The sequence below is a fragment of the Micromesistius poutassou genome (assembly GCF_964030765.1).
Source record: "Micromesistius poutassou genome assembly, contig: SCAFFOLD_6302, whole genome shotgun sequence".
Classification (NCBI taxonomy): Eukaryota; Metazoa; Chordata; class Actinopteri; order Gadiformes; family Gadidae; genus Micromesistius; species Micromesistius poutassou.
Window position 1 is genome coordinate 1 of NW_028177377.1, and position 10,955 is coordinate 10,955.

The window sequence follows — 10,955 nt, forward strand, 5'->3', positions numbered from 1 at the left end:
TACTCGCTGTGTGTCTCTGTACATGTACTCGCAGCAGGTGAAGGTCTGGATGAGAGAGAGAGAGAGAGAGAGAGAGAGAGAGAGAGAGAGAGAGAGAGAGAGAGAGAGAGAGAGAGAGAGAGAGAGAGAGAGAGAGAGAGAGAGAGAGAGAGAGAGAGAGAGAGAGAGAGAGAGAGAGAGAGAGAGAGAGAGAGACTCTAATGCAGCGAACAAACAGGACGGACAGAGAGTTGTGTGACGGACTGTCAGGAGGAATCTGGAACAAATTTTCCTTTTTAAACATGACTATGTTACTATTCAGCGTAAGGTAAGAGGGATCAAGGACAAGACGGAGCAGATTGAGGGGGGACTCAACAGAAAGACACTTTCTAGGCCTACGCGAAGCAACAGGTGTCTCAAATACAGAGAACGAGGGTTTGTGAAGGGACAGGAAAAGTGTCTTCTGATGACCGAGAGAACGAGGGACAGTTTCAGCGGCAGCGTGTCCTGTGTGTCTACAGAGCGATTCCGTGTGATGCATGGAAATTCACTTCTAAGGTAAACTGGGAGAATAATACACTGCTGCAAGTGGGACAAATCGAGTCGGCGAGATTGTGGGGGAGAGGGAGAGAGAAAGAGAGAGCAGGAGAGAGAGATAGATCATGCTTTTCGTTTCTTTAAAGGAATCTAATGTTAACAAGGGAAAGGTAGGAGTCAGCATGACAATCATCTGGTAGGCAGGGGGCTAAAACTCCTCGCCTAGAATCACGGAGAACTGAAAACGGTATCTGAGCAAAAGGTACAGTTCCACTGGACGTCAGGAGGAACAGCATCCATCGACACTTTACTTAGAGCTGAAGGTATCTATCATCTATCGATCCATCTATCGATCCGTCGATCAATAGATCTGTTTATCCATCCATCCATATCTATCTTTCTATCCGTCTATCGCTCTATCTCAGTCTATCAATCGATCATTTCTCTTTTTGTGATCTATCTGTCTGTTTATCTATATCTATCTATCTATCTATCATCTATCGATCAATCCATCTTTCTATCATCTATCTATCTATCATCTATCGATCAATCCATCTTTCTATCATCTATCTATTAATCTATCGATCGATCAATCCATCTTTCTATCTGTCCTTCCTTCTACTTATCTCTCTACTTGTCAGTTGGTCTGTTGGTAACTCAGTCAATCTGTCTGTGTCTCATTCATTCCATCCATCTATCTCTCAGTCTATCAGTCACTCAGTCCGTCCATCCATCTCACCCAGACCGTCTCTCCTCCTTAACCCTTTCCCCAGCCACCGCCCCCCCACCGCCCCCCCGCCACCCACCCCCATCCCCGCCCCCGGCCGTGAACCACCATGGCCTCCGCCGGCCTGGAGCTGACGGGCTTCTTCCTGGGCCTGCTGGGCCTGCTGGGCACGCTGGTGGCCACCGTGCTGCCGTACTGGCGCATCTCGGCCCACGTGGGCTCCAACATCGTGACGGCGGTGGAGAGCATGCGGGGCCTGTGGATGGAGTGCGTGTACCAGAGCACCGGCGCCTTCCAGTGCGAGACCTACAACTCCATGCTGGCGCTGCCGCCGGACCTGCAGGCCTCGCGCGCCCTCATGGTCATCTCCGTGGTGCTGTCGGTGCTGGCCGTCGCCGTGGCCGCGCTGGGCATGCAGTGCACCGTGTGCCTGGAGGGCGCTGCGGCGGCCAAGGCGCGGGTGGCGGGCGCCGGCGGCGCGCTCTTCTTCACGGCGGGCTTCCTGGCGCTCATCCCCGTGTCGTGGACCACTCACGAGGTGGTGCAGACCTTCTACCAGCCCAGCCTGCACAACAGCATGAAGTTCGAGCTGGGCCAGAGCCTGTACCTGGGCCTGGCCTCCTCGCTGCTGTCCCTCCTGGGCGGGGCGCTGCTCTGCACCTCCTTCTGCCAGGAGGGGGGCGGCGGCGGCGGGGCCCGGGGGAACGGGGCCGGGTACCCCTACCCGGCGTACCAGGCGGCGGGAGGAGGTGGGGGCGGAGGCGGCGGCGGGGTACGGAGCTCCTCGCAGACCTACCGCAATCCCGCCCTCCAGGTGGGCGGGGCTAACACAGGAAGCCGGGGCCACGGTCTGAGCCGAAGCGGCGGCGGCGGCGGCGGGTCCGGGTACGGAGGCAACGGGACCCGGGGCTCCAAGAAGGCACCGGGGTATGATGTCACGGGGTACGTGTGAGGTGGACCCCCCCCCCTACGACGGACTCACATGCTCACGCGTGCACACACTCATACACACACAGGCATGCATACACGCAAGCACGTACTGTATGTACACACTCGCTCACACACACGCACGCATACTCACACGCACACACACACACACACACACACACACACACACCATGGATTTTCCTCAAAGGAGGGCATTTGAGAAGAAATTATGTAGGACAACCCCTGATTGATACATAGTTGTCCTAATGTCATTAGTGTGTCTATGGACTTCACTGTCACAAGACGTTTCATGACATTTTTCCATCTAGGTTTGTATTTACTCTCAGTATATGCACTGGTCTGTTTTTCACAAAACGCTGTTTGTTTAAGGCATAGATTGTTATTCTTGGCATACGGTTGCATCACAACCCTGACATGTTGTGTTTGAGCCCGTTTCTCTTAAACTTTGCTCAACGTACTTAGGTCATCCATACCGTTTTTCCAGTTTAATGTGCAATTAGTAGTTACTAAGCACAGGGATTTGGAGGGGGATTGTCTTATCAGACGGGAGACACTTGATGAACTCACTTCCTCGCAGTAATCAGTCGCTTACCTCCCCGTCGATGTGGCTTAGGGCAGGTCATGGACACTGCAGTCGGGAGGATGTACAATTATGCTTTGGCCTGTGGGAGTGAAACAGGATATGTTCACGGTGTGTGCTAAAGACGCACGTGTCTCAGTATAGCCCAAGAGTGGATACGTGTGAATAATGTTTTTGGTGCAGAGGTTGAAGATTTTGAGTTTGTTGGTCAAACTCTTTTAGACGTTATTTTCCCTCTTTTGTATAAAAAAAAAGAAAATCCAACTGAAATGGTCTCTTTGAATGTGACGCGTGATAGAAAATAACCAGTGACGCTGGTTTTAGATCCACCGTCACTGGTTTAAAATTGAATGTAATTATTCATCTTTTATGAAGTGGTTTTGGGTTTGGCTTGCGTTGTATTGTTTGTATTTAGGAAATAAATACTTTTGTTTCAAACCGTATACCTGATGACGCTTATTTAAAAGAATGTCCTTTGTGTTCATTAGTGGCTGTAAAGTCCACAGCTTAGTGTTCCGCCAGCATAGCTACTTCCGCCACACGCCATTCACTTATTCACATTCCAATTGTCCTGCTTCATTAATGGCAATGATTATCACACCCTTGACTCCAATATGAGGATGAACTGTATTTATATAATGCGTTTTAGTGAGGCACTCAAAGCGCTGTACACAATGAATGTGTGAGTGTGTGTGGGGGGGCTATGACACGTCATCCACTACCAGTGTGCATATCTCTCTCACACACACACACACACACACACACACACACACACACACACACACACACACACACACACACACACACACACACACACACACACACACACACACACACACACACACACACACACACACACACACACACAGAGAGAGGGGGGAGGAAGAATGCAGTCCAATGGGAGACCGGGGTGTGATTATGTGGCATTGTGTGTGGTGTGCAAGAGAACAGGTTGGGAATTTAGGAATATGCACAGAATCCTGTTGGGTCCTGACCTGCGGCCACACCATGCATGATGCACCCGAGAATGGTGTTAGAAGCTGTTCACTCTTCCAGCGTTCCAAACATGTTATTTTGGACGTCGGTGCTTCCCTGGGACAGAGCCCAGTCCTTTCAACTGTCAACAAACCAAACTCCCCGTGTGATCGATCGAGTTTGTTGCTGCAATATTGATCGTGGCAGGGTTCACGGCTACCGGTGGGATGTGGAGGTTGTGGTGGGGGGGGCGATGCTGGGATAAAAGTCCACTCAGCGGACCGAGGTTTTGGGGTTAGGGAACATTTGGCTAACAGCCCAATAAATACTAGGTTAATTGAAGGATAATATCTCGTGATCGAACCATCGTGTCTCGTGGCTTCACTGGATTAGCCATTGCTAAAGTAAGTCAAAACAAGTCTGTCAAACTCCGTACCGACCACAAGACGATACAAAAAGCTCAAACTTTTAAAGTCATACTTTAACTTTACCTTCAATATTGGGCATGTGTTTTGTTATTAAATAGGCTATATGCACGTTGATCCATAGTATGGGTCTGTAAAACGCTAATCAAATCAAATCAGGGTGTCGACGACGACACAAATGTCACGTTTTAAGCTCGTGCACGTTTCCGCACGTGAACGACTTCATGCCTGTCTACGCTGCGTTTCAGAAAACGCCCAACAGCGCCCCCCTTGGGTCACACTTTTCGGTGGCTTACAGAACTCAGTGTAACACCAGAAGCGGATTTGTAGAAGCATTCTGAGACCTGGAGTGTTGCGTGCATAGAGCCCATTGTCCTGGAAACGTTCACAATATTTGTAGGCCGATCACATTCATTCAAAGTGAATGTGAATGAATGAACTACCTCTTTATTTGATCCTACACATCATCCAACAATGTCATGTCAACAGCCCGGAACTTCACGAGTTCATAGTAATGTTTAATAACGGCAGAGTTTATACATTTGTGACAACATGAGGTGTCTATCTCAGGTGATTGTTCTGGTACAATCCAACCCAGTTCAACCAGCCGGTTTCCGAGTTCAACACAAGTTAGTTTGAACACAGAAAATGTTGTACGTCTTGAATTTGAAGTGTCAGTTTCTGCTAATCAGGAAGTCATGTTTTACTTCCTTTCTGTGGCCCCGCCTCCTCTCACCGTTCACGCCCAAACTCAATCACCAGGGGCTTGCCTAGCAACCGGTAACCGTGGATCAACTCCAAAGCTTTCTGGGACGTTTCGGTGTCTGGAGAGAAAAAGAGAAACATATAATGTGTGAATGTGTTCAGGTATAAGCACATATGAAAGAAAAAAAACTGCAAAAAATACGATTGCGTGTTGGAGGCGTTAGTCAATTCATTAATAATACATTATAACTATGAAAAAGTATTGCAAGATATTGCAATTGCCGTACGACCGTGGTCGTATTTCAGTGTGTGCGTACTATTAGGGATGTGAATAACTCAAATTTTTCATGGTCGAATAATCAGTGGGCGGTATGAACGAATAATCGATTATTCGATGTGTGCCGAGAAATCACATAATATCTTAAACGCAAAAAAACAAACTTTAACAGTGATCAGTGTTTGTGTTGTATGCATATATATTAATATTTATGCTTGTGTATTGTGTATATTATGTTATTATGTTATATGTATATATATTATATGTTTTTCTGTACATGATTAATAATCATAATAATAATATTAACTAATAAAAAAAACTAATAGTGCTACAGAACCAACACTAGTTCTGTCCGTTAATTCTTGTTTATTTGAATGGGAAAAAATGTTAACGGTCCAAATGTTAAAAATCGGCTTTGACCCTCGGGAACGAATAATCGAATAATCTAATATTCTGACCCATCCCTAGTAACTATGGAAACCTGGAGCCGCTGTCTCTGCGCAGCGCCTGGTGTTCAGCCTAGTGTTCAGCCTGGTGTTCAGCCTGGTGTTCAGCCTGGTGTTCAGCCTAGTGTTCAGCCTAGTGTTCAGCCTAGTGTTCAGCCTAGTGTTCAGCCTGGTGTTCGGCCTGGTGTTCAGCCTGGTGCTCGGCCTGGTGTTCAGCCTGGTTACCTGGCAGCGTGACGAAGGCCTGGCCCTTCATGCGACCCGTCAGCAGGCGGTAGCGCAGCGCCGGCCCGCCCGCCGCCTCGAACCGGGAGAACAGCGCCACCAGCTGGGCCACCGACGCCTGCGCACTCAGGTTCTTCACGCACAGCACCTGGAGAGAGACCAGCGGAGGGGGGGGGGGGGGGAGAGACCAGTGGAGGGGGGAGGAGGGGGGGGGGGGAGACCAGCGGGGGGAGAGCCCAGTGGGAGTTAACCCAGTGTGAGACAGCCCCAGCCCTCCCCCACGGTGGTGCACAACCAGCATCCCGGCAGTACGCGTTTTTTAAAGGTTACAGGAACGCCTCGTCGTCGTAGTGATGCACCGATGGAGCAGCCCCCGAAATAAAGAACAACACACACACACGTCAAGCCCAAAAGTATCGTAGTATTCTACAGTATTGTAATCTGCCTGTAGTATGACAATAACGGTACACGAAATATCTGTGTATTTATATTTACGAAATATTTATTACATTATTATCGATTTACCAAAAACGTTTGTCAGACCGGAAACGAATGAACGAAAGGCCTCTTTCATTTCCCTCCTTTTCCATTTCGTCGCCTCTCACGTAATCGTCGTCTCGCGTCGTCGACGGCGGCTGGGAACGTGGACCGCCGTTACCCGCTCGCGGAAACCGGTGATAATGTTGAACGCACGCCGCGGACGGACACGTTCTGCACATCTCGCCGGGTGCTGAGGAGGGCGCCATCACGTCGCTCACAGAACCCTAACGCCGCGCTTCACCCCGGACGACCCCTCCCTCTGTTGACACGGGCCTTCCCGCTGAGATTGCGCTGGGAGTCGAGGCATGCGATGTTGATCTTGAATGTATGCGTAACCCGAGTCCCCTTCGGGGCTGTGAACGTGACGCGGCCCAATGAAAATAGACAATAAATTATGACTTAGCTTTTGACACAACGCTTTCAGCAAATACACTCCTGGCGTCTGGTCTGGATATTAATGCTTTTTTTTTTTATAGCGGTCCGTCTTTCCCATGAATTCCGTGTGTGTTCACTTGTGTATTGTGTGTGTTTAACATCCCAGCACAGCACTAGGTTAAGGTTACTTAGGATCGGTCACAACGATGTTAATAGCTGTATTCTAGGCTAGAGTTTCGCGTGTGTGTGTGTGTGTGCGTTGTATACCGCTGGGAAACGCAGTACACACACATGTGCATTAGGGGTGTAAATCTGAACCTTCTTGACGATTCCCTACCATATCGATTTCTTAAGCCAATGATTCGATTATTTTCGATACTTCAGAATTCCCCACGATACGATTCGATACTTTTTACATTATATCTATTAATATAATATCTAGCAAATAAAATCAACCAAAAAATGAACCATTTACCTTTTATCGAGAATACAGAAACTGTATTCTATACACACTTTAGTGACCAACCGATGCATCGTGGGCGGCTGTATAATCGATTAATCGATACAAATGGATCAATACTTACACCCATAATGTGTATATCATACATGTACATTAGGGGTGTGCATCTCTCCAATAAAGGACGATTCGATGCGTATCTCTATACATGGGGGTACGATACGATTCAGGAACGATACATTTTTAAAATGGAACGATTCGATTCAGTTCAATTCAGAAGGATTTCGATTCGATGTGGCACGGCTCAATACGAGAGGGTATGATGCAGTGGATTTCTTGTTGAAAGTAGACAATCATTTCACAAAATGAATTAACTTGTAAATGTGGCATTTCCTTCAAAAAGATTTATCAAAGACTAGAGAAGAAGTGTATTTTGTTAGGGGTGTGCATCTCTCCAATAAAAGACGATTCGATGCGTATCTCGATACATGGGGGTACGATACGATTCAGGAACTATCAATTTTAAAAATGGAACGATTCGATTCAGTTCGATTCAGAAGATTCGCATCTTTTAAATCAAAATCGATTTTCCCGATTCAAATGGGTTTCTGTTACACCCCTAATGTACGTGCAGCATCACGTCCCCGGCGGGGGAGTGAGGCGGCGTTTACCTTGGACGGCTCCCCGGCCCGGTAGCTCTGGAACCTGGGGATGGATCGTATCCCCTCCTCCGCCTCTCGGTTCCGCCGTATGTCCTCGTCTGAGACGTCCTCCACGTCCCCCCGCACCGTCAGCACCCCGCCGGGCCCCGCCGCGCACAGGCTGCCGATTGGTCGACTGATGTCGATCTCCGTCGGACGCGCCGACGATGGCGGCGGCGGCGGCTTGTGGTGCGGTCGCGTCGGGCAGCGACGAGTCGTCGCGGCGTTCCGACCGGGCTCCGACGGGAGCTTTATCGGTCGGGACGGTTCGGAGCTCTGCGGTTGGTCGGTCATCGTCGGGGAACGCTGCGATTTGTCGGCCGGGGTGAGACGGGCGGAGCTCTCCTGCCGGGCCGTGGGCGAGACGGGTCGTCCCTCCTTGATGAAGACGTCTCTGTAGACAGAGTCCATGGGGTCCGAGGCGGACGGCGCCCCCCGCTGGCTCTCCTCGCTCTCCTGATCTGCAGGTTGGAAACACGACCGTCGGGGGGGGGGTTCAAAAGAGGTTTCCTCGTGTGACCGCAGACTGAATCGTCTCCGTGATAAATCCTCCGTGATTTGACTTATAGTTTGGTGTTGGCCCTTAATCACGGTTTCAGTCTCAAAGGGCTTCACAGGCCAGATATTTATAACACCCCCTTAAGTCCCCCAAAGTCAAGAAACAAACTCCCTTAACGATCGAGGAGGAGAACCTTGAGGAGGAGGAACGCAGAGCAGGGGGATCACTCCTTCAAGGAACGGCTTCGTGGAATTTGACACGTAATAAAAGTGTCAATTCCTTGTCTGTATCTAAAACGTGTGACCAGAACACGCACACACGCACGCACGCACACACACACATCCCCCCTCACTGCGGTGGTAGAGTGCGGAGAGGAAGCCCATGCGGTCGTTGCCGTGGAACAGCGCCTGCTCGATCTCCATCTCCCGCCGGGACAGCGCCCGGCTGTTGGTGAAGCGCTGCGGCCGGGACAGCAGCTCCGACCGGGCCGCCATCTTGTCCCTGATCACCTGCAGGCGCTGCTGCCGCGCGCTGGGGGCGGCGCACACGCCGTGGCTCTGGAGGGACACACCCGACGGCAAGATGTAGTACACACACTACAGGGTGTACACACACTATAGGATGTACACACACACACACGCTACAGGATGTACACACGCTACAGGGTGTACACACACTACAGGATGTACACACGCTACAGGATGTACACACACACACACGCTACAGGATGTACACACGCTACAGGGTGTACACACGCTACAGGATGTACACACGCTACAGGGTGTACACACACTACAGGATGTACACACGCTACAGGATGTACACTACACACTACAGGATGTACACACACTACAGGATGTACACACACTACAGGATGTGCACACGCTACAGGATGTACACACGCTACAGGATGTACACACGCTACAGGATGTACACACGCTACAGGGTGTACACACGCTACAGGATGTACACTACACACTACAGGGTGTACACACGCTACAGGATGTACACACACTACAGGATGTACACACACTACAGGATGTACACACACTACAGGATGTACACTACACACTACAGGATGTACACACGCTACAGGATGTACACACACTACAGGATGTACACACGCTACAGGATGTACACACACTACAGGATGTAGTACACACACGACAGGATGTACACACGACAGGATGTACACACGCTACAGGATGTACACACGCTACAGGATGTACACACGCTACAGGATGTACACACACGACAGGATGTACACACGCTACAGGATGTACACACACGACAGGATGTACACACGCTACAGGGTGTACACACGCTACAGGATGTACACACACTACAGGATGTACACTACACACTACAGGATGTACACTACACACTACAGGATGTACACACACTACAGGATGTACACACACTACAGGATGTACACACGCTACAGGGTGTACACACACGACAGGATGTACACACACTACAGGATGTACACTACACACTACAGGATGTACACACGCTACAAGATGTACACACACTACAGGATGTACACACACTACAAGATGTACACACACTACAGGATGTACACTACACACTACAGGATGTACACACGCTACAGGATGTACACACACTACAGGATGTACACACGCTACAAGATGTACACTACACACTACAGGATGTACACACTATAGGATGTACACACGCTACAGGATGTACACACACTACAGGATGTACACACACTACAGGATGTACACTACACACTACAGGATGTACACACGCTACAGGATGTACACTACACACTACAGGATGTAGACACACTACAGGATGTACACACACTACAGGATGTACACACACTACAGCAGGGGTGTCAAACGTGCGGCCCGCGGGCCTAATCCGGCCCGGAGTGTAATTTAATCCGGCCCGCCAGATAATATCTAATGTCTATCAGAACTGGCCCGCCGGCATATCGCATTTCAGCGTTAACGCGTTGGCGCGGGTCTTGATGCGGTAACCCTGGTGCGTCAACTCCGACATGTCCGACTTGTCCAAGACTTCAATTTTGGACCACTGTACAGTTTGAGTTTGACACCCCTGCACTACAGGATGTACACACACTACAAGATGTACACACACTACCTTCACTATCAAACTGCAAGCAAGACTAGAAACTTCTGTAAAGATGTCTGTCTGTCTGTCTGTCTTTGTGTGTGTGTGTGTGTGTGTGTGTGTGTGTGTGTGTGTGTGTGTGTGTGTGTGTGTGTGTGTGTGTGTGTGTGTGTGTGTGTGTGTGTGTGTGTGTGTGTGTGTGTGTGTGTGTGTGTGTGTGTGTGTACGTGCGTGCTGGTCGGTGATACCTTCTCGGTCAGCTCAGGGGCGTCCCTGCTCAGCCACAGATGGATCTCTGGGTCGGTGAGGCCCAGCTCCCGCAGGCTGGCCAGCTCCTGGTCCCCGTGCTGCAGGGCCTGGAACTGGGACAGGCTCCTCACTCCACTGGCCTGCTCCCCAAAGGGCCGGTAGAGAGCGGCCGGGGCGAAGCAGCGCCGCTTGGCCACCAGGCTGGGGGAG

The 10,955-nt window shown here is 50.0% G+C and overlaps 1 protein-coding gene and 1 pseudogene across 2 annotated transcripts; one reads left to right on the forward strand and one right to left on the reverse strand.

Annotated features, from left to right (window-relative positions):
* The first annotated feature begins 151 nt into the window (after window positions 1-151).
* Window positions 152-3,221, forward strand: LOC311376185 (claudin-14 pseudogene; annotated as a pseudogene). The gene is made up of 2 exons (XR_014684300.1): window positions 152-839; window positions 1,290-3,221. The product of XR_014684300.1 is annotated as a claudin-14 pseudogene (transcript).
* A 1,359-nt stretch (window positions 3,222-4,580) lies between these two features.
* LOC311376184 (RNA-binding protein 41-like) lies at window positions 4,581-10,924 on the reverse strand. Its single transcript, XM_084491049.1, has 5 exons — window positions 10,745-10,924; window positions 8,749-8,953; window positions 7,868-8,358; window positions 5,825-5,972; window positions 4,581-4,995 (listed from the first exon to the last, which is right to left on the reverse strand). Exons 2-5 carry the CDS (start codon window positions 8,888-8,890, stop codon window positions 4,904-4,906), a joined length of 873 nt encoding a protein of 290 aa, XP_084347175.1. The 5' UTR covers window positions 8,891-8,953; window positions 10,745-10,924; the 3' UTR covers window positions 4,581-4,903.
* Window positions 10,925-10,955: the final 31 nt, after the last annotated feature.

Coding starts and splice junctions, on each gene's coding strand:
- LOC311376184 (XM_084491049.1), bottom strand. CDS start 8,890: ATGGCGGCCCGGTCGGAGCTGCTGTCCCGGCCGCAGCGCTTCACCAAC. Junction 5,973..7,867: donor GGGCCGGGGAGCCGTCCAAG/GTAAACGCCGCC, acceptor GTCTCTCTCCAG/GTGCTGTGCGTGAAGAACCT. Junction 4,996..5,824: donor GGCCTTCGTCACGCTGCCAG/GTAACCAGGCTG, acceptor TTTTCTCTCCAG/ACACCGAAACGTCCCAGAAA.